We start from the raw sequence: 25,128 nt of genomic DNA, 5'->3' as shown, positions 1-25,128 counted from the left end.
ATCTTGTTAAATTATCAGGGGCCTTCTAAGCGATAAAATAATGCCAATTGGCATATTATAAAGTGAAACTAATACCTAGAAATCGTATCTTTTATGTTATTAAAACCATCAAGAAAAAGGCGGAAAATCAATTTTAATAGTTATGGACTTTTTTCAGGTAGCATTTTGTCAAAAGTAAAAAAACGGCTTCTTTACCAGTTTTTCATTTTTTTTGTAACGATTTTTAATTAATAATAATATATTTCAAGGACTGGGAATAGATTAATTTATTATCAAATAACTTGAAAAAAAAATCGTTATTCCTAGAGCTCAATTCAAGGATACATGATTAAACAAATACTCTGTAAGTGCGGGCTCCGTGAAGCCAGAACTGCGACCTCAAAATTTTTGAACCAAATTTGTCTAATTCGTTTGTCCACCGTTTGTCCATGTTTGTCCACCCAAAATTTTCGTTTGTCCACCCTTCAAAAAAATTTAAGAGCAAATTCTTTTTTTTTATAGGAAGTCTGAAAAATGAAAAATTATCTAAAACGCACAAATTTTGAGATAGAATAATAAAACCAACTGCAATCGTTTGTCCACCTCGAGTTCTATATACATACCAAATCTTATCGTTTTTCCACCCCCCGTTTAGGAGCAATTCCAAAAACAAATTTTGCACTGAAAAATTGAAATTCCCCTAAAATCCCAAAAAATCAATTTTTATCAGAAATTCAAACTGCTATCGTTTGTCCACCTCGAGTTCTTTACGTATACCAAAAATCATCGTTTGTCCACCCTCTGTTTAGGAGATATTCCAAAAAGAATATTTTTTATAGCAACTCTCAAAGTACGTAATGAAAATTAAAAAGTCCTCAAAAATTATTATTTTTCAAAAATTCAAACGGCAATCGTTTGTCCACCTCGAGAAATGTATACAAACAAAAAATCATCGTTTGTCCACCCTACGTTTAAGAGATTTTCAAAGTCCCAAAAAATCTCCAAAAATTGACTTTTTTCAAAATTTCAAATTTCTGTCGTTTGTCCACCTCGAGTTCTATACCTACGCATACTTTTTTGAGAGTTGCTATAAAAAATATTCTTTTTGGAATATCTCCTAAACAGAGGGTGGACAAACGATGATTTTTGGTATACGTAAAGAACTCGAGGTGGAAAAACGACAGCAGTTTAAATTTCTGATAAAAATTGATTTTTGGGGATTTTAGGGGAATTTCAATTTTTCAGTGCAAAATTTGTTTTTGGAATTGCTCCTAAACGGGGGGTGGAAAAACGATAAGATTTTGTATGTATATAGAACTCGAGGTGGACAAACGATTGCAGTTGGTTTTATTTTTCTATCTCAAAATTTGAGCGTTTTAGACAATTTTTCATTTTTCAGACTTCCTATAAAAAAAAAAAGAATTTGCTCTTAAATTATTATTACATGGACAAACGAATTAGACAAATTTGGTTCAAAAATTTTGAGGTCGCAGTTCTGGCTTCACGGAGCCGTAAGTGCGTAAGTAACTGATTTTAAGTTATAGGCGAAACTATTTCTAAGAAAATTTAATTGGATGGGCTCAATTACCCAATAACCAACCACAAATTATAATGTATAAGCATTTTGTTTCTACTACGGAAGTGATTTAAATACATAAATAGATGACTATGAAAAAAATGTTGACAACGTTGGAAATACCTGGAAATATTTAAGCTTATGTTTTATGTTGTGAAACATATGAGAAATAATTCCATAATAGACTTATGTCACATTTATAATTTTTTTAAGGCCTAGCTTCCCCAAACCCAAACATACCTAAACCCACCTCTCAGTACTGCCGGGCCAAAATTCGGTCCTTATACCTTTATTTGGAATTCCATTCCTTAAAAAAGAACTGTTTTATGTGTGCCATAATTTCAAACATTTTTTTGTGGACTCATGTCCCTATGAAGTGGGACATAAGTCCATTATGGAATTATGGAGTTATATACCACCAAGATGGAAGCAAGCATTACATAATATGCATCAGGGCTACCTTCGTATATTTTCAAAAAGATTCCAAAAAAGAGGATTTTGATAAAAAAAAAAGAGGCCCCAATAAAAAAATGTGAAAATAGAAAAGGTAAGTGAAGTACGACAATCACACGAAATACCTCACTTGCGCCATTCCCGAACCGCAACACAAACCTTTTAATACGACTCAAATAATCATACCTTGTCTTTTTATACCATGGTTCTCCTTAGCTTCATGGATGACCAGCGAGGAGCTGGTGGAACAGTTTCACCAGAAAAATATCGTTTTATTGGATTGGACGGCTTGTAATCCTATACAGGGTGTCCCAAAAGTAATGGATCAAACGAAATATGCTGATAGGCCAACTTAAGAGCTCTCAGAATTTGGTAACTTGTTCATCCCAAATCCTTACGGTTTTCGATTTAATGCAGTTTTTGTGAAATTTCGAAAAATCCCGACTTTGCATCAGTATTTTGCTTCCTCCGCTCATAATTGATTTTTGTTTTTTCCAATTCTTCCACTAAAACATTGCCTAATAATAGGAAATAATTAATTAATCAAAATATTTTTAATTTTATACCCCATTTTGCTGCAAATGAATTCAGAGTTCCATGTTTTATAAAAACTCAATTTCTTACTTTTATTTCAGAGCAGCATCCCGAAAAAAAAAATTGTATGGTGTGATACTGGTTTATTATTTTAAAAACTTGCCGTGTTATTGCAGTTTTCAAAAATGTATAAAAATTTCCAAAGTTGAAATTAGAACGAAAGATATTACAATTTAAATGCAACAAAACAGGGCTTTTCAGAAAAAAATAACAAAGAAAAATAAACACATTTTCTCGACTGTTGTTTGTTTACTTCTTTTTGAACAAAAGACTCGATTTTTGTTTGTTATTTTGTTCTGAAAAGGTCTGTTTTTTTGCATTCAAATTGTAATATCTTTCGTTCTAATTTCAACTTTGGAAATTTTTATACATTTTTGAAAACTGCAATAACACGGCAAGTTTTTAAAATAATAAACCAGTATCACACCATACAAATTTATTTCGGGATGCTGCTCTGATATAAAAGTAAAAAATTGAGTTTTTATAAAACATGACACTGTTAATTAATTTGCAGCAAAATGGCGTATGAAATAAAAAATATTTTGATTAATTAATTATTTCCTATTATTAGGAAATGTTTTAGTGGAAGAATTGTAAAAAACAAAAATTAATTATGAGCGGAGGAAGCAAAATACTGATGCAAAGTCGGGATTTTTCGAAATTTCACAAAAACTGCATTAAATCGAAAACCGTAAGGATTTGGGATGAACAAGTTACCAAATTCTGAGAGCTCTTAAGTTGGCCTATCAGCATATTTCGTTTGATCCATTACTTTTGGGACACCCTGTATATCCTTTTGGAGATACTTGCATTAAAAGTTTACCAATAAAGAAGACAATTAAATACCATCTTGGTGCTTAAAACCTGTATCCTGAAATATTGGGAAGCAATAAACTCGGAGATTTTGAACTAATAAAGATAGTTATTCCGAGTTTTGATTTTGCTATTTTCAGTCATATAAGTCATATTTTTGAAAAATATTTACTTTAAGTTTAATTGGTTTATTTGGATCTTGGCTAAAATGGATGTGAACTGTAAAACAAAACAAAAAATAAAACTTTATGAAGTGTTAGTAAAAATATCTTATGTTAAGTGTTATCAGTTTCAGGCTTTTGTCGGTAATACTTTTAACTGCATTTCTACTACTATCCAGTGCTGTCTCTTCTGGAAAGAAATATGTATGAAGTTGTTTGTTTTTGTTTTTTTTTACGAAACTAATTTTGGATTTTGAATCCGAGGCAAGAGTTCACCTACCTATATCTATAAACGTTATCGTTTGCGTCTTTTTTTAGTTTATTGTATTTGAAATGTAGCAATTTATAGTATCGATAATACTGCCCGAAATTCAAACCACAGCTTTTTGTGCAAAATTAACAAAAAAAAAAAATCTTGAACATTAAGGAACTCCCAATCAACATACACAAAATCGACATTGTTCTCTGTTAGAACTTTGGAATTCAGTGAACTTTCGAACAATTTAAAAAAACATTGATAAATAAATGAGTACAATACAAACCTATCAATAAAGAAAGGTCCTTTATTTCAATTTTAAGAAATTATAAATCTCTCAATTATTTTTTAAACGTTCCAATCCCTTTCTGTAATTTATTAACGAGAGCGAGTGTACACGAACTCAATAATTATATTCAACGAAAATATAATCTCTCTTTTGTGACACAGTCCAAGTGCACTTAAACAGTCTCATTGAAATAAACGAAAAATTGAAATTAATTCAACAAAAGGATACAATTGAGGGACAGAATTAAAAGAATTTGTATCAAAAATTGTGGTTTTATTTATCTTTCTTTCGATGCTTAAATGGTTGTTGGTATTTTTTGTTTTAACTCAAAATTAATTTCCACGAAAGCGGGCTTATTATACAAAAAATAAGGTTAAAGTAATGAAGTGCTTAAAGAAGGAGTCCTTTTTTCTTTGTTATTTTTTTTTTTATTGTTGAAACAACCTGAGCTCTTATAAACATTTAATTTGGTGTTTCCATGGTCCCAAATTTAATAATATCTCAAGTAAATTTTTGAAATTTTTTTTTCTTATTTGCAACAATTAAATGTACCTACATTATTGATATCACATAAAGAAGAAGGGTACATACGTTTCAGGACAAGTTCTTAAGTTCCCAAAGTCGTAATCTTCCCTTACCAGCGTGAATTACTGAACTTTCTAATTGCAAATGTTGTTTCTATTTTAGCATTTCTTCGAACTCTCATCATCTCCGAAAAATCCAACAAACATGAAATTCGTATTACATTTCTTCAACTTTCAAGGAAAAAGAAAAACCTCAATCTCATCTAAATTAAATTATTTGATAACTTTTCATCCAAGATCCTTTCGAATCATTAAATTTTTACTCCCACCTGAATTAGGTGTTGATTACGAGAAAAAGAAATAAAACATCCTGTTTGACTTCAAAAAGAGTAAAAGAAAGTTTGTTTTATCTTAATCAATTTTCTATTGGACTTTCAATTTCGATTTCTTTATGTAGAAGAAGGGAGGACATTTTTATTTACTTTATCCATTAATTTTTCTAGGATCTGCCTTATAGGCTTAATGGAATAAGGAAACTCTGCAGACATGAAGACCCTGTTAAAATTGGGACTAATTTACCAAAGAAAAAAAGTGGTTGTCTGTAAAGTTCGTTTACGTACGAAAATTTACGTGATAACGTCATAAGAAAACAGGTTGTGTGCTTTTGATAAAAATCAAAAAAAAAAAAATTTAAACTATTTTTTGACAACTTTCCAATCATAATTTACAAGAAAAAGCTAAACAAAATTAACATTTTTTTCTTTTTTAATCTCATTGTACCTATCAATTTTTGTATATACAAATCTTACAAAAAAAATAAACCATTAAAAAGCTTAATATCTCTTCTAAAGAATAAAACCTTATTGCAATTTTTACAATGCAGAAAAGGTACAAAAATAATTTATTGAAAACAATATTTTTTTATGAAAAAAGTGAAAAAATCACTTCCATCACCCAAAAATCCATTTATTATAAAATGAGCTATAATAAATTTTACATCAACTGAAAGCCTCTTGTTTCAGCTCAAAATCTAACATCAACCATGTCTGTAGAACATCTACAAAAAGAGCTTAAAGTTTTTGAACTCAATCAATTTCATCAAAAAAATTTTTTACTTGCTCTATAGGTACGGTGACCATCCGTCCCGGTTTACCCGCGACTGTCCCGTATTTCTACAGCTTGTCCCGGGTTTTTATTTAAGAAACCCGGGACGTATAAGTGTCCCGTATTTTTTAATTTGTCCCGTGATAGTCCCGTATTTGCACATTCTCTGATTTTTGTATTCAATATTTTAAATACTTTGTACGGAAAACAAGAAAACAGTGGTTGGAAATTAAAATTTTTCTAGTACGCTGCTGAAGCAAAACGAAAAATTTTCTAAGTCTCCAAAGTAAAAAAAAAACGATTAAAAACTCTCCATAAATTCTAGCACAGGTAAGAATTTTGTTGCCTAAGCTGCGTACTGTGCAACGAAAAGCAAAATTTTCGTTGTGCTGGTTTTGTATGAAAATTTTCGTTTTGCCTCTAGACTAGGCTTTAGTTTTTTTAAAATGTTCCTCAATTATTTAGTTCCAGCTTCTGTTTGTCAGGTTGATACACCAGAAAAAATGTTTTCGAATAAAGAACAACATATGGAAGAGTAAAGAACCCAGATAAGTTTCAAAACTTTTAAGGACATGTTGTGTTAAAGTTCATACAATTTCAAAACCATTTAAATAAAAATGTTAAAAAACAGCTCTCCCGATTTTGATTAAAAAAATATTTTTTTAGAAGTTATTAACAGACATTATTAAAAAACCATTTTCTTGATTTCTGATTTCGTAAACGACTTAAACGATTTCAACAAAAACGCTCCCATAAAATCGTTTAGGAAATCTTGATATCAAAAAAAGGAAAAATTATGAAAACTCATTTAAAAAAAAATTAATTTTTTTTTGAAAAATCAATATTTTCAAAGCGATCCAACGAATTTTTTATCCGTCCCGGGTTTGGCTTCCAGAAATATGGTCACCGTATCTATAGGGCAAGTATTGGTTTCGTGTCGAAAAAAAAATTTGAGGTTTTAATCAAAACCAACATTACGATGATGGAGAATTCCAAAAAAGTGGGTCTCGCAAATCCGTCCGTGCGTCTGTGCGTCTCGTCTGTGCGTCTGTACGTCCATCTGTACACATTTCCACAGCCTTAACGCGTGGATGGATTTTCTTCAAATTTGGTACAGATGATTTTTATGGAATTCTGAAAGTTGTTTTTTTTTTTGTTATTTTATATCTCATTTAGAACGTATACCTCCCATACAAAAAAATACGATATTGCGAATTTCTTGAAAACGGCTCTAACGATTTTGATTAAACTTTGTATACGTAATATTTAAAGCAATGGCAATAACATTGCATTTTTATTTTTTCTCAAAAAAGTCAAATACAAAAAAAAAAATTTTTATATGAAAAAAATTTAGTCTAAATGTCGGCTCTTCCCCAACCTCAACAAAATTTCTTTAAAATTTATTTTAGAGGCAGCTCGTAAAATCTAAAAGTAAACTAACATAAAAGTGCTTTGAACTGCAAGGGCAAGTACGTGCGACCCCAGTCGTGCATTTTATTTTTCTTGCATTACCTACTTAAAAGTCCATTTTTTTATACGACAATCTACAATACAATTTATATCATCTAAAAGCTTTTTATTTCAGCTTTAATATGATGCTTCAATCATATCTGTACGAAACCTGCAAAAAAAGTGAGAATTTTTTAAAGCCAACCATGTCAGAATTTAAAAAATTTGGAGCAAAAAAACTGTTTTTCCCGCTATTCAGTCAAAAATCATTTTAAAATTTCAATTTTTTGCACATGCATGCGAATAGCCAATGTTCTATAAGTTTGAGATTTTTTGAAAGCTAAAAATAACAAAATACCTACAAATACCTACCCCTAAAAAATTAAATGTTTGTAAAAATATTCATATTTTAAAACACAGAGAATTAAGAACAAATCCCTATTGGACCCCTAATATAATCACCACTTTTTCAAAGGTCTACCACATATTTAGTTTTAAAAAACCGTTTATGACTGTGTTTTGAAATTTTCTAGAATTTTTTAAATACCTTTGTTAGCCTAAAAATAAATGTATCTATCGATATTATTGTTTTGTCCCTATTTACCCTATTAAATGATTGAATTTTTAAAAATCCTTAATTTGTATTCACCTTAAGGTTATTTTATTACCTTTCAAATAAGTTATAGAAGATATTCAGCCCTCTTATTAGCTTTCTTAAGTTTTCTTGGTGGTAATAAATTTCGAAATAACAACCAACCCTTATAAAGCTATTGAACTAATCTTGCTTTGATTCTGCTATCGCTATCGTTTTCCTGTGAAACGCAATTTCCTGCAGTGCTTTAAGTAAAGATTCAACCCTTTTCATTCATATCTTCAATACAAACAACGACACAGCGATGTAGAAACGTTTTACTAAATATTAAACACCATCATTTCGCCTCTGATTACACTTTACCATTACCAATTAACATGATTTTAACTAAAATACTTGCTATCTATCCATTCCTTGTGGAATCCCTTTATGATTGTGATGTATTCAATTAAAATGTTCATATTCTCTCTCCGAGTCGTGTTACTCCCTTATGTAATTTACAATGATTGCATTGCATTTTGACTCTGTGTGTGTGTGTGTTGTAATCGTAATCGTTTTATTTGAACTTAACCTCTCTGTTTTCTCTACTCTATATATTTTGTATGACCTTCAATTTTATACTGATACCAATATCGTTTTAATAATTATATTTACAGGTAATCCATGGCGTACACACTGAGCCGGTCCACGTGATACGAAAACGAAGCATAAATCAGCCATTGAGGATATTACTGTTTTACGATGAGTCCGTTTACAGGTTTGTTATGTTATGATTAAGATGAATCCTTTCATTAATTGTTTCAATTAAAATTATACTGTTTGTATTTATTTTTGATTTTATATTTACTTGAAATTATTCCGTTCAAAGAAATTATTATTATCAATAATTTTAAGCTTTGTTACTTAATTCGAACAGTTATAGGCAAATCACATTGTATCACCTTTCTCAATTTGAATTTAGCTAAATATCTAGCTTACACAAAATAACTAAAAATTTATCCTATTTTCGTGACCTTTTTTCAATCAAAATTATGATCTTAAGTGGGCTGTAGGTCTGTATTGGCATTTTAATATTTTGTCGACGTTTCGGGCGTGATTACACCCTTCTTCAGGACTCTAAAGTAAAAATTTTTATTCTAAAAATACTAAAAAAATCTAAATTAAAATCTATACTTACAATAATTATAAAATAATAAATTTTAAGATATTTCTTAAAATTTGTTTTGGTTAATTTTCTGTTATCTCTTTTTTATTTCTTATATTTTTGCAATATTTCAAAATTCAAAAATTGAAGCCTTGAAAAAGACGTTTCAATTAATCGAATTTCAAAATAATGAAATCTAATGGCGTTTTCGATTGGCAGTCCGGAAGGGTCCGGAATCATTCTGAAAAAATTTTATTCACACAAAACTGTCAGTTTTGTACGAATAAAACGCTTTCAGAATGATTCCGGACGCTTCCGGACTGCCAATCGAAAACGCCATTAATTTCACATTTGATAAAAAAATCAAAATTTGACTTTCAAAATCAAACACGATCTTCAGAAATCAGGTCAAATATAAAATTTAGCCTAAAATACCTCTATGGACAAACTGAATATAGATATTGCTTAGTCCTTCGCAATCTGATCGCCTATTAACAGTATTATTAGTATTTAAAATGTGCAACATTTCCAATAACATACGTTTACTATAGTGTTTTTCTGTCTGTCTGGTCAAGAAATTACCATACATAATTTTGAACACTAAAATTCATGGAGAGGAACACTGTGGAACGGTTAAATTGATCAGGAAAACGGATTTGGATTTGTTAAATCGATAAAAATACGGTTGGTATGTCATTAAAATATACCGAACAAAATGTTTAGATTTGAGTTGTTGTTGGACTTGATTTGGTTCTGGGCTCAAAGTTCGGAAATGGAAAATAAAGTCATTAGAACGTAACTTCTTACTCCAATCTTCCACTTCAAAAGTCTTTAATTAGCTCGATTACTTCAGCAATAATAAACGTTCCTGCATCAGAATTTACGGGTTAATTACACTGGTCTGCAAGGAAATACTCCTTTTAATGAAACTATACTTTTCTAAAGGATTTTTGTGTGCTGATTTAGAATCCGAAGTCAAAATTGGCCTAGCACGTCACGTTTTTAGAATATTCCCATTAGAAAATCTCGTGAAACCCATTTTTTGCTGTTTTCGAAGCAATATTTTGGCATAATGTAAAGTTTTTCAACTAAAATTGTCACGGTTTATAAAAGAACTTATTTTTTTCTTTCAAATTCAGTTTCAATCTCATCAATATCTCTTTTCTTATTCGAGATATCTATAATTTAAGTAAGTTAAGTAGGTTTGGCATATCTTACCATAAAGAAACTGATCATTAAAAATTAATATTTCCTTTCTCCCAAGAACAAAAGTATACTTCTCTAATAGATTTTAGTATGCTGATTTTGATATGTAGTTTTTCAAATATAGTAGTTTTTTTTGAGATTTTATTGATTTTGTCATTCTCTAACGCGTATATCTCAAAATCCTGACGTGCTTGATTCTTTTTGACTTCGCATTCGAACTCAGTGTTAATATTTTGGTTGGTATAAGAATTAAGAATCTATAAAGTGTACAAAATTATCTGGAGTGAAAGGGTGTTTTTTTTTTTTTTTTAAGAAATGATGAAATTCGGAATAAGTACCACAAAAACTAGGAAAAAATTGTTACACTAATGAAAATTAATAAAAATGTTTCATTTATAACAGAAATCAAGAAGCCGAACAGTCTATACAAAAATTTTAGGTTATAGGGTGTTTTTTTTGGGAAATAGGGAAAAATCCGCGATAAGTCCGATAAAATCAGTGGTACCTTTACGAAATCCATTAAATATGTTCTCTTTCAAATGGGAATTACGAATAGTGTAAGTCTATAAATTTTTTTTACGTGAAAGGGTGTTTTTCTTAGAAGTGAAGAAAATATGGGTATATTTGAAAAAGTGTGTTACTAGAGTAATAATATTGGTACCCTATTGAAATTTAGCAATTATGTTACTTTTAAGATAAGAAACAAGAATCTAAAGTGTCTATAAAAATATCATGGTTAAAAGGGTGTTTTTTTTGAGTGAAAACAAAAAAGATGGGTCACCCTAATGAAATTTGGTAAAAACATTGATTTTGGGATAGAAAGCAAGAATAAAGAGTTTTCATAAAAAAAAATTTGGTGAAAGGGTGTTTTTTTCGAAGAGGCAGTAAAATCTGCAATTGGTCCCAAAAAGCCAAGCGTATTTTTGTGTCATTAGATTCAGCATCAAAAAATACCTTGAAAACATGTGTAATATGATGATATTCGACATAAAATTTTTTTCAGTCCCTCTTGTCCGCGAAAAAACACCCTTCCACCCAACTTTTTTTTATAGACTTTTTATGTACTTGGTTCTTATCCTAAAAGCAAACTTTTTGCCAAGTTTCATGAGTGTAACAATTTTTTTTTTAAATGCCTATTTTACCTGTACTAGAACAAAAGTATACTTCTCTAATAGATTTTAGTAGTTTTAGTAGTAGTTTTTTTGAGATTTTATAACCAAAAACTTGATTTTGTCATTCTCTAACGCGTATATCTCAAAATCCTGACGTGTTTGATTCTTTTTTACTCCGGATTCGAGCTCAGCACATCAAAAACCGTAAGAAAAGTATACTTTAACAAATTTTAACATTTAAAAAACAGTGCGTCGAATGGTTTATCACAGATAAGATATTTCTAAATAGAAAAATTGTATATAAAATTACAAAACACGTATAAATTTGTTTAATGTATTTTATTATAGTTTACTTAACATATTTGACTTTTTATATTATAACGGGCGTTGAAATTTTACATTTTCTTTAATTAAGGTGTTTTTGTTCATGTGGAATTTACTAAAAACTGGAGGATTTCAATATTTTTGCTGTTTTAATCAATTAGTATCTTAAAAATTGGTATCATATGATAGATCATGTTATGGCTTATGAGAAATAAGTCCTCCAAATTTGAGGTCAATACGAATGTAAGTTTTATTTTTGTACTAGGTCAACCGAATCTAAAAGGTTTATTTTCTACAAATTACTCATATTTTTCAACAATAATTTAAAAAAAACGATACGTTCTAAAATTTTTTTGAAACCAGATTTAGATTCAGAAAAGTCAAATCTTTCATAATTTCAAAAAATTATTTCAAGGAGAAATAAAAAAGATACATTTTGCAGACCAATGTTATTAAAATCTGTAAGCACAACTTATCCAACGTCTCAAAACTAGGTCCGTAAGCTTAAAGTGGGAAATGGAGTTTTTTTTAAGGTGCTTTCGGTAGTAAAACACTTTAGAGGTTAAGATAGAAAAAGAAAGACAAAAACACATCAGACCGAATTGGGAGACCCTTTTTTGCTTGCGATATAGGTACTATATATCAAGTTATGCATTCGTAAAAAAATAAGAGTTGAGATAACATTTTTCCATGACATTACGATTACAGAGAATGCCAAAAAAGTCTGTCTGTCTATAAACGAAGCTACAGCTTAAACGGATTGACCAAATGATGTCAAACTTGGTAGCGTTATTTGGCGACTCTCCAGAGGGGTTTTTGGAATTATTTTTTTTGGACCAAAAATGACGGTACTTGTCATTTACCGATTTTAGTAAAATTGAAATTTATCGAAAACGGCTCCAACGATTTTGTTTAAAAAAATTCAAATATAAGTTTTAAGACAAGAAACCGTTTTTTTTTTTTTTTAAATCCGATTTACTCCGAAACTACTAATTCGATTGCAATGAAACTTTTTGTGAAGAAGCATTTATATAAATTTAATATAAGCCAAAAATAAAATTTTGAAAAAAAAAATAATTTTTGGATTTTTAAAAAAATTTTGAATATTTTTTTTTTTGAAAAACTAAACTTTCGAAAACGGGACATTGAATTTTTTTGAAATTTTGTTTTTAGATGTTGATTAGTGATTTCTACAAAATGGCATACCAGTTTTATTTTAAAACTTTTTTTCCAAAAAATTATTTATAAAAAATTAGTTTTTTTTAAAAACGGCTCTAATGATTTTGAATTTTTTTTTTCTAAAAATGTACATTAATATATCAAATAGCACTGCATACTTTTTTTGTAGGGTAACTTGTTTTCAGATTTTGTTTTAATTTTTTTTTTTAAACCAATTTTATGTTTTTTTTATTTTTTTGTTCTTATACACATACCTACATATATTTCCCAAATTTCTACATAAAAAATATTAAAAATTTAAGCAACTTGAACTTTAAGAGCAAGTTGGTGCGACCCCAGTCGTGCAATTTAATTGTATGCTCTATCATCGTAATGTTTAAACTTGCCCTATAGATAGGTTCTCGTAAGAGAGGTTTGTCGAACCATATTTTTATATGCGTCTAACTTATGCCTAGGTAATGAACATAAATGGAAAGAATAGGAGCTTCAAATTTGCATGACTAATCTTCATCGCAACCACATTGGTTAGAAAAAAAAAAAATAGAAATAGCTCCAAAAGAACTCGTCCAGTAGGGTAAGGTGGTATAAGAGTGCGCATTTTAGACAAAATACCAAATAAAACAATAACAAAAAGAATTTAACTACTTTTTTTATATATAGTTTTTAGTTTATAATCAAAGCAACGAAAAAAACTTAAAACTGGTAACAAAAATGTATTAATTCAAAAGTTATAAACAAAATAACACATTAGGAAATTTGCGCACTCTTATATATCCTATTGTGTAAGAGTGCGCGGCTTAGTTTGTAAGAGTGCGCTGCTGCGCACAGGTGTAAGTTCGCACAAAAGTCGCAAATAAAATTGATTATCTTTAATTAAACAGAGTATTTTTCAAGGAGTGATGTCCTTGCATGAGGAACAATCAATTTAGTCTTCGATTAATGGTTCCGAGAAAATTTCAATATTTCCTAGTTACTCTCATTCGCTTGTTTTTTGTAAAACTTTGATTTGGTTTCTTTTTGGTTGGAATTGCTTTTTCTAGCTGCTGTTTGCTGATATATGGACAAATGCCAGTTATTTTAAAGCCTTGGATAGCATTTACTGCTCTTATAACCCGCGCACTCTTATACATCATCATGGTGCGCACTCTTACACGCTCAGACATGTAATCGAAGAATATATATATATTTCACAATGCACTTTATGACCAGTCTTACGTGTTCCTCAAATGTTTCTTTTTGTCGACTTTTTAATGTTGTTTGTTGTTAAGCGGAAAATTTAATTTGTTTGGCAAGAAATATTGGAAAAAAAAGTGCTAAAAAACTTAAACTTAACTAGCACCTCTGTTTACAAACACATTTGCATGAAATTTTGACAGCAGATCAAACTCATTTAGATCTTTCCAAAATAATCAATTATCAACCGCGCACTCTTATACCATCCTACCCTATTTGAAATTGTTGCATCCTTGATACGAAAACAATGCAAGATAATAACAATCAATTACAATGTAATAATATGAACGAAATGCAAAATTTAACACACCTGGAATTATAATTTTGTAAAGTTATAATAAAAGTCATAAGAAACAAAATTCAGACTAACATACGAGTAGATAAGCTGAGTTTACCTTTTTTGACCTGCAGATATCTTCCTGGTTTAGGATATATTTCTATTTCTGGGATCGACTTCCGAAGCCGAATTCCTCTTTTGATCATGTATTTAATCCAGCCAGGGATTTTGTGCGATTAGAATGCTAACATCTATAACACCCTATTTTAACAAAAAACAAAAAACGGACATATAACTTTTGTTAGGTATAAATCGTATAAAACCTATTTATGTTTTAAGCCTGAACTACATCAAAACACAAAGTCAGAAAAGTACAAAAAAGTAAACACGATGTTTTTTCTTGTTCCCCCTAGTAGCTTGTTTGTATATCTCTCTTTCATTTTTAAAAAGTATTCGAGTCAAAAAGCTTGAACATGACCAAGCTTTCAATTTTCACAAAGTTTCAAAAACAAATACACTCAAACAATATTTTATTATCCTTTCCGTAAGGTCGCTCTGCGATCACATAGTTCCTGTCATTTTCGAAGAAAAGCTCTTTTGACAAATAAATATTTTTTTCAAATACAGTCGATTCCCTCTAAGTTGAACTGCATCCAGGTCAAATTTCCGTCTAAATCGAACTTTTTCACCATTTTTAATGAAACCGCCTGTAGCAAAAAGATTGAAAAGATGCCTCTTACTCGAATTTCCTATAAACTCGAACCAATTTTCGTGTCCTGTGAAAATTCGACTTAGATAGAGTCGACTGTATTTTGTTTGCTTTTTCAAATTTTTTTTTATTTGAAATTTAAAACTTCAAAAAACAAAAGAGCTTTTTTAGTTATTTTTTTTCCAATAGATGTCAGGTAAATATACATGTGATTTCTATATTTTGAGCTTTGTTTACTTTTTTGTACTTTTTCGACTTTGTGTTTTAATGTAGTTCAGGCTTTAGACGCACAAAAACACGTTTCTCTTCCTTGACATTCAAAAAGTCCAAAGAACTGACTACACACATTCTCTATATTCCAATATCTTTCGACAAACTTCTAACGTCAAACTCGCCCGGAAGTAAAAGTAATCAAGCAAAATAAAACAAAAAGAATATGAAAAGGATTCACCTTACATATTGTTTTTCTTGTCTTGACGTGACCTTCTTATAAATGTAGGTACCTACTTCACAAGAAGTTTATCGAGGCTATTACTTTCATTGAAAGTAATTTCTATTGAACATGAGAATAATGTCTCTTTCAACATGCTCACATTTTCATTTTCAATTAGAAAAAGTTCGGAAAAAGTTGAAAAGTTTTTCCTTTAACGAAAGGAAGTTGTCTTCAATATTTAAAAGTTTTTTTGTTCATATCATTTTTTTTGTTTTTTGCCTTGTTGACTCGGTTTTTTTCTTTGACATTTAAAAATTTCTTCATGCGGGTTTCCTATCAATTATGCGTTGAAATTTTTATCACATTTGCGAAAGTCTGCAGCGTTGCAGTCTTTTTAACAAATATTTATCAGGACCATAAATTAAATGGCTTTCAAATGAGATAACATCTTTTTACTTATTATGCTTCGGGTAATAATTTATGCTGGGAAACTTGGGAGGATATTAATACTTTTCCTCTTTTTTTTTTATGATTGTTTTCCATGGATATATAGATCCTATTCTAAGATAGAATTAGAAAAATAAATTAATATGTGTGTATTCTTAGAACAGACGATGTTAAAGCTTGCTGATATTAAAAAAGTTTTATTGATTTATAATAAGTTCGAGAAAATGTCCTTTGAGTTGTAGGAAGTTACGTAGAAGTTTCTTAGTGAATGAAGAAAACTATATTAACTTTTTATATTCGAACTAGGATAGTTTACAAATTAGAGTTATGAAGAAATCAATTGGAAAACTCTTCTTTTTTTTCTTGGAAAAGTAACTAACCAGGTTAATAGTTATCGTTGTTTGTGGCTTCTTATTGGTACTTAAGCTATTTATATTTAGGTTTAGCTTAAGTACCTTCTAGCTTTTATTATATTCCTATTAATTTATAGATTAATATTATTATTATTAGTTTGAGCGATTGTTTGGCTAATAGCTTTCATTAATGCTCAAACTGTTAAGCAATGAATAAACATTAGGTAAATGAAATATTTGAAAGCGGTTTTTGGATGCCTGCAAATTTTTGTATACCTATATACTACCAATAAGCCAAAGAAATATACTGGAAACTAAAGCAATTCAATAAATGTGCCCATAATTATGAAAGTGGACAAAGTAACTGCTAAAAAAAACGATTAAAACTAGTATAAAACTCATTATAATTTTAGGTTTAAACTTCATTTAAAAGTGACATTTCAGTAAATAGACTTATTTTTTATTCCTTTACCTAATTGTTTCAAAAAGAAATACCGTTAAATTGTTTAAATAAAATTATTAAATTAATTTTTCTTTAAACCAAAAGTGACTTAGTCCATTTTCATAATTATGGGCACAAATGTCTTTCAAAATTTGGTCAAACAGTCAAAATGGCCCTCAAATAATTCAGATAAAATTGAAAAGAAAGCGCCTGACTTATACTATAGATTACCTACTGAGAAAAATTTTGACGGAGAAAGAAGACGGTAATAATCCGTGGCGAAATAGTGAGTGCGATGGACTATCACGCCAGATCGCCCAGGAATTGTTCGCTTTTATCGTCAACGTTTTCTCAAATTTTGCATCGCTTGGGAATCTACTACTATGTTTTCTAGTTCTTCGTAGCGGGCTTCATATCTAGGCTTGTAATGTTCTTTACCTTCTGGTAAAATTCCGAGCCTCATTCCTGCTATAACATCCCTCTATTTCCTCAATCGATCTTTTCTCGTGCTGCCTCCTTTTTCCTCCTGAGAAACCGATGTTCCTCCGTTTTTTGTTTGTTTGTAGAGCTCATTGGCAGCACTGGTGCTTCACCGCAGTGCCTCTTTGTATGCTTTCTGTTTAGCTGCATGTGCTTGCCGGCATTTATTATCAAAATTTATTTAAAAAAAAAAAAACTTCAGAAATATAAATTAGTATTAAAATAAAATGCACGACTGGGTCGCACGAACTTGCTCTTAGAGTTAAAGTTGCTTATATTTTTAAGACTTTTTATGTAGAAATTTGGAAAAAAAATAAAATTCGTTTTTTTTAAAAAATAATATAAAATCTGAAATCAAATTGCCCTCCAAAACAAGTATGCAGTTTTGATTGATATGTTAAGATGCATTTTTAGAAAAAAAATTTTCAAAATCGTTAGAGCCGTTTTTTAAAAAACTAATTTTTTAAAAACGTTTAAAAATAAAATTGGTATGCCATTTTGTAGAAATCACTTATCAACATCTAAAAACAAAATTTCAAAAAAATTCAATGTCGCGTTTTCGAAAATTTGATTTTTCAAAAAAAAATTTTCAAAATTTTTTTTAAAAATCCAAAAATTATTTTTTTTGGAAATTTGTTTTGGGTTATATTTAAATTGTATAAATGCTTCCTCACAAAAAGTTTCGTTGAAATCGAATAAGCAATTTCGGAGATAATCGGATTTGAAAAAAAGCGGTTCAATGGCAGGTACCGTTAATAATGATTTTCCAAAAAAAAAATTTCATTAGAAGATAAACCTTAGCTTAAAACTATCATTTGAAATATTTAAACAAAATCGTTGGAGCCGTTTTTGAGCAATTTCAACTTTACTAAAATCGGTATATGACAAGTACCGTTATTTTTGGTCCAAAAAAATTAATTCCAAAAACCCCTCTGGAGAGTCGCCAAATAACGCTAACATACCAGGTTTGACATTAATCGGTCCATCCGTTTAGGCTGTAGCTTCTTATACAGACAGACAGACGGACTTCCGGGACCCATTTTTTTTGCTTTGTTTACCATCGTAAATACATGGAAAAATGTTATCTCAACTTTTTTTTTTGTACGAATGCATAACTTGATATATAGTACCTATATCGCAAGTAAAAACTCTAAAAAAATGGTGTGAAAATTGAGATTAAGCCTCCTTTTAACCTTTGAGTGCAAAGCTTTTAAGTAATCTAGGTACTATTTCATAAACATTGACAAGTGCGACAGGTGACAGATGACAATTAGTAAAGTGACAACTTGACAATTTTCTTATTTCAGTCCCATAAATAATTTGACAATTATATAGAATTGTCGGAAAATTCGTGACAATTGTCAAGTTTTTGGGTCATAAAAAAATTGTCATGACAATGAATTGTCAAGAATTTTCCGGGAATTGTCACAGATTTTCCGACAAATTTGTGTTGACAATTTTTTTGTAAGACAGAAAAAAAAATATAAAAATTAAAAATTTGTCGGTATGTCAGTGACAATTGCGACAGGCAATCGAGTTTCGGTCAAGTGTTGATATTGTAGTAAGAAATACGGTTAAAAATGTTAAATATTTTATCCTCAAGTGAAAGTGATGAAGATTCTCAAATCGAATATCGTAAAAGACGCCGTCGAGTTTTTAAGGAAAGAATTAACAATGATTTTATAGTATTAAGTGATATTCAATTTAATGAAAAATAAATAAAAAAAACCTATCCCATAAAAAGCAACCATGTACTGTACCTTTATCCGATCTGTTGCATTCTTACTTAACGACAAATTTGTCAAATTGTGACATTGATAAATTTTGTGAAAACACAAAAACTACAAATTTGTCATAGTTTGACAGTGACAAAATTGTCAATACAAATTTGTCATTGTATCTAACTGACAAATATGTATCCTGTCAATATAATATAAAATAAAAACTTGTCAGACAAGTGCGACAAATTTATAAAATTGTCACCTGTCAATGTTTATGAAATAGGGCCCTAATAATTCACTCAAGGTGTGGCTGAAAAAATGGTCGATACGGCAGTCATGCACTTTTTTGCACGTGCTTCATGACTAATTTTTTTAAAACTTTTCGTGGAGAACATTTCTGCATCAATTCCAAATAAAACCAATTACCAATGATATCATACTCACTTCCAAGAACATTCATTTAGTTAAAGTTATTTGCTCCTAATACGGATTTGACAGGCACTAGAGCTGTAGCAAATCGTATGTATTCGTTACTAAAATGCGGGTATTTGCTTCAGTAACGAGTTACGAAACGTTACTTTCTAAACAGTATCGTTACTCGTATGTTTCGTTACTGGGTACTGAAGTAACGAAACATATGAAATGTAGCTTAAGAATGTACAAAAGTTTTTTGGTTTTTCAAAAAATTTGTTTATTTCCAGTGCAAAATTTTCAACTAAAAAAAAAGCAGAGAAGACGAGGTTTGAAAATCACTCTCAATAGAAAAAAAAAATGAAAAATTTTTCGACATGGTTGTATTGAAGTGTTAATATTCCGAGATCTGCGCGATTTACTTTTGAAATAAAGACCTCTAAAGAATTGTGGTAAAAAATTACCAAAGTTTTGTCGAAAATTTTGAAAAAAATCAAAAAAAGTTTAAACGTTTGATTAAAAAAAAATCGAAAAAAAATCAGTGTAGCTACCTTCAAACTCTTATAACATGAGAACGAAGCAACTTATATTAATTTTTATGGCCTTTCAAAAAAAAAAATTTTTCACCCTTATACCAACGTACGAAACATACTTAAAATACCAAACATACAAAACGTATCAAATACATGAAATATACGAAATTTACGAAACATACGAAGCATGCGAAAGTAACGAAAGTAACGAAACATGCGAAACATACGAAATATACGAAAAATGCGAAACATGCGAAAGTAACGAGTAACGATATTATTGATGACTAGTATCAAAAGTATCGTATGCATGCGGGTACTCGTTTTGTCGTTACTTTTACAGCCCTAACAGGCACACGTGCATGAAATCATTTGGTTAATAGGCGTACTAATTAGTTGCGTTTACATCTTCTTTTTCATGTAATTCCACTCTGAGTGACATTTCAAGCTTACCCAAAATTAATCGACGCATGAATTAATATTGTAGGTACAGTTGGTTTTATTATATCGGTCCCCAGGGTATCCCAATAGATTAAAATTTAAAACTTTCCACTATATTAATATATTTTGAATAATTTCACGCAAATAAAAAACCGCGACGAATTCGCCATAAATCACAAAAAACCACTCAGACCTATTAAGTTTACTAAAATAAATCAAAATTTTGTGTAAATATTCATATTTTAAAATGTGATTTTATTTATTCGTTAATTGGCCTAAAGCCTATGTCATGGCAAAATTGAAAAGTGTTAAGGTCAATCTATAATAAATATTCTGGCTTCAGGATGGAAACTAAATTACAGTTGTGGAAATAGTTTATCAACATTTACATTTTAAATAAAACCCAACCCATTTGCATTCATTGGATGCGACAAATGTGTCCATCTCCTCGTCAATCAATACTCCTGCTAACATGTATGCCTGGACAGAGTATTTTCTGTAGTTTTGTAAATTAAAAATTCGAGTAGTTACCTCTGTTATTTTGGTTTTGGTCTTTTTCAAAGATTTTGATTGAACTTTTGTCTGTCGTTATAGAAACTAAAATGTCAAATTGCATCTAAAAAAGGATTTCTAAAAAGGGACATCTATTTATTACACCCATTCAGTAAATTGAATGCATCAGAAAATAAACTTTCTATTCTCTAACTGAAAAAAATAATGCATGTCAAGTTGTCTCTTTGTGACAACATTACCCTCATATGACAAAATCGTATGCAAATTGAAAATTCTATTTTTCGTACAAAATAAATACAAAAAAAAAAAAAACAACAAAATAAAAAAAAATAAATCCTCTCATCTTGCAATGAAGGTTTTATACTGACAACTGACACAATGTTCCAATGTTACCTCGCCCTAACGATGTCAGCTCTGGGAATTTTACCGTGTAATTTTCTTCAAATTGCCATCTCAAACGCAATGCTTTGGTCCTTATCCTTGTATAGAAATGTTTAGATCAGGGCCGTCACATTGATCCTTGTCAATGACCAAATTTAACATTATTGGTTTGTGCAATCCGGAACAAGGAATGCTAAAATGTTTATCTGATGAAGAAATGCTATTGAAAAACACAAACAGAAGAGGAGAATCATGTTTTTGAACTGAAAAATTTCGTTGGTCGTTTTGCAGAACTTAATTTTCATGATTTCAGTTATATCCTTGTAAATCCCCAGAGAAATGAAAAATAACGTTAAATTCAGCTTACAAAAAAATTCAGAGGACCAATAAAATTTGTGGTTTCCCTAAAGCCCAAGAGCTGTATTTTTTTGTTTGTTCTTTGAAATATCATCAAAAAGTGTCCACGGCCCTGTGGCTCGTTGCTGAAAGCATCTTTAAATATAGTATTTATTTTCAGATAAAAAAAAAATAAAAGCGCAAGCAAAAGCGAATATTATGTTAAGTCCAAAAGAGACTTTAATATAAACCAAAGTGGGTCAGAATTAGAATAACAATTTTTTTCTTAGAATAGCATTAAATTGATAAATAATTTAAAAGAATAAGTTCTCGTTTGTCATGCGATGTTTAATAAAAAAGCAAACATCGAAGGATACAAAGGAGCGTTCTTTAAGGATTCGATTGAAAATATAATGTTTTTTTTTTTTTTATATAAAAAAAAACAAATAATTAAATTATTATAAAAAGAACCTTTTAGTGAAATTTAAAAAATAAAAAGATTCTTAGTGTTTGCCTGAAGGCATCCAGATCGAATGCTTTGACATTTTGTAAATGTTTGTTCTTGGAAGCGGGGAACTGTTACTTCTTGTCCCTTTGAACGGAGGGTTGAGACCACACTAAGATAACAGTAGTTTCATATGGTATTTATTTAGAGGTTGTTGATCAAAACCACTGTTTTACTTTAATAACACCTTCGAGATGCTTAAAATTCGGTGAAACGAATTCGTCGTTCTATTAGAGCAAAAAAAAACAAATTTTTGATCAACTGCATCTTGAAGAAAAATGGTCGTACAGCAAATTAAAAAAAAAGCAAATTTTATGTAGCTCCAAGTGTCAAGCTTTTTGATCTGTAATTTGTTTCGAGTATTCGTTCAAAAACTACTGAAAAATAAGTTTTGTTTACGGTTTTTTTTTAAGACCTCCATTCGAGAACTTTTCGCTGAAATATCGGACTTTGAATAAAAAAAGTATCATTTTGGCTTTTAGTATCAATATCTCGGTAACTTTATTGATCGCACAGAGAGTTTGAAATGAAAATTTTGAACTTTTTTTTTTTTTGATTTCCCACTGATCAAAATTTAGAAAATATTTTTTTTTATTTTCATAAAAATTTTGATTTTTTTTAAGTGCAAAATCTTGCTCCTTTTTTTAAAGAAATTCAAAATAAGTGGAATAAAAAAAACGACTTGTGGGACTAAATTGAAAATGAAATTGTATTTTGGTGTATTAAAAAGGCACACTAAACATTAGTGGTTAATTCATTATTATTTTTGGTTGACGCTTGATTTATCAAAAAAATGTAAATCTTTTGTTACTTTTTCAAATTCATTAGTTTTTTTTTTTTTTTTTTGAAAAATCGATTGCTATTCTATAAGGATACAGAAAATGTATTCAATGTATTCATCATCCAATCATTGCACAGTGGGTACCCTCCCATACAAAGTGCGGTCAAAAATATAATGACCATTTTTTTTTTTATTTTACATGAAACGCCTGTATTATCATTTTATATGATTTATTATTGCAAAAAAATGCATCAAGTCAGTTTTTTTAAATTTTTGGTATTTTCAAAAAATAAATAAAAAAAAGTAAAAAAAAATTTTTTTTTGGAAATATAAAAAAAATGGTTAATGCCGGAAATGGACCTGACTGTCAGTGGAGCACTTTACCCTTACCCTCTAGTTCAGTCTTTTATAAAAATAATAGTGCCAAAAAGGAATTTTTTTAGTTTTACGTTGTAATTTTTTTTTCTCCGTGTATCGTCATTTAAACTCGTATTACTCGAAAAGGGGAAAAACGGCGCTATTATTTCGAAAAGTAGGGCGGTATTCTTCATTTGAGAACATAAATTGTAGAGGGCACTCGAAGGCAAACCAACTAAATCTCTAATTTAATGAAAATTGAGCTAAATAAAAATGATTAAAATTGCTTCGCTAACGAGCCCCATTACAATTAGCCTTAATGTTATTTAACGATATAATTTATGTTTTTAGATTAGCCTTAATGTTATTTAACAATATAATTTATGTTTTTAGAAAGTATTAACCTTCTCGTTTAATATCCATAACAATTTAATACTGTTGACAATTTTTTAACACCCGCTATCACTATAGCAAGTTCACACCTTAAAATTGAACTCCAAAACAAATATGCCGTTTAATTTCTTTTATAATAATGTATTTTTAGAAAAAAAAAATTCAAAATGAGTTAGAGTCGTTTTTTTTAAACTAATTTCTATAAAAAACTTTTTGAAAAAAGTTTTAAAAAAATTGTTATGTCATTTTATAGCAATCAATACATAAAACCAACATTTCAAAAAAAAAATTCAATGCCCGTTTTTAAAAATTCGATTTTTGAAAAAAAAAAAAAAATACATATTTAAAATTTTTTTAACCCAAAAATAATCTTTTTCGAAATTTTTTTTCGGCTTATATTAAAATATTGTATATAATTGCTTTTGTATAGAAAGAATTGTTTAAATCGCAATAGTAGTTTGATTAAAAAAAAAAAACCGTAGGTATAAAAACTTAGATGTGAATTTTTTTAACAAAATTGTTGGAGCTGGTTTTTGAGAAAGTTAAACTTTACAAAATCGGAACTGAACCGAACATTGAACAAAAATCGAAAATTCTTAATGGATACCAATTCAATTACTCTCCTTGAGCGTAACAATTATTCTCAATCGTAATTTTCAATCATATTTCAATTCACTATATAGTTCAAGTAATAAAACAAAACTTTTTTTTTATTTTTTGCAGGTTGGATGAAGATAAATTTGAACTTATCAATGTAAGTTTTGAACTATGTTTACTTTTTAATCAAAATAATTTTTATATTGTTTATATTTTTTTAGAATACTGTGTTACCTGAAGCAGTACAATTTTGGGAACAAGCATTGATGGTGCGTGAAACAAAAGGAATCATTCGACTAAACAGGTAATAAAATTAATCATCATTATTACTTTGTGTATATTGATAAGAAAACCACGAAATTAAATGAAAATAAATAAATATTGTAGTTCAAAAATACTGAATATGAAAAAAAAAATGATATAAAGTAGAGATGCCGCGAACATTGATTTGGCCGAATACCGAATATTCGGCCACACTCATCGGCCGAATACCGAATATTCGGCCAACGATATAGTAGTACTAAGTAATTTTTTCATGGTATAACCTGTCTTATTCTGTTTCATTGCATGTGCGCTAAGAGATTAGAAGTATTTTTGATTTAATTTGCGAGTGAGAGCATATTTTCAGAAGATAAACGTAATCAATCATTTCTATCGTAGGTAATCGTTTTCTACTAAAAAGGTTTTTTATTAGCCACAACCTACAATTAGTAAATTTTAAATGGTCAAATAAGAAGTTTTGTATAAAAAACATTTTATGTGAGATAAATTTATGTCTTTTTATTCTCTTTTTGATATTCGGTATTAGGCCGAATATCTTGAACTATTTGGCCGAATACCGAATATCAAAAAAATAGGCCGAATACCGAATAGTGGCTATAATATTGGCGGCATCTCTAATATAAAGTTATTTTATCTATAATTTTTGTACGTTTTAAAGAAACGAAACTGATAGTTTTTTATTTTTCTTTCAATGAAACAAAATTGGAAAGATTTGCAGATCACTGGGGTGTATGCGTAATATTTTTTTATT

The 25,128-nt window shown here is 29.4% G+C and overlaps 1 protein-coding gene across 4 annotated transcripts in view; it reads left to right on the top strand.

Annotated features, from left to right (window-relative positions):
• Positions 1–25,128, top strand: part of LOC129916978 (leishmanolysin-like peptidase) — a 200,250-nt gene that overhangs the window by 146,772 nt on the left and 28,350 nt on the right. For all 4 annotated transcript variants that reach the window (XM_055997272.1, XM_055997271.1, XM_055997270.1 and 1 more), the window contains 3 exons: positions 8,447–8,547; positions 24,222–24,252; positions 24,317–24,399. In XM_055997272.1, coding sequence (XP_055853247.1) covers positions 8,447–8,547; positions 24,222–24,252; positions 24,317–24,399 — 215 coding nt within the window. The remainder of the gene's footprint in view (positions 1–8,446; positions 8,548–24,221; positions 24,253–24,316; positions 24,400–25,128) is intronic.

This window comes from Episyrphus balteatus, chromosome 3 (assembly GCF_945859705.1).
Source record: "Episyrphus balteatus chromosome 3, idEpiBalt1.1, whole genome shotgun sequence".
In the NCBI taxonomy this organism is placed as follows: Eukaryota; Metazoa; Arthropoda; class Insecta; order Diptera; family Syrphidae; genus Episyrphus; species Episyrphus balteatus.
This window is presented reverse-complemented; position numbering and strand designations above follow the sequence as displayed.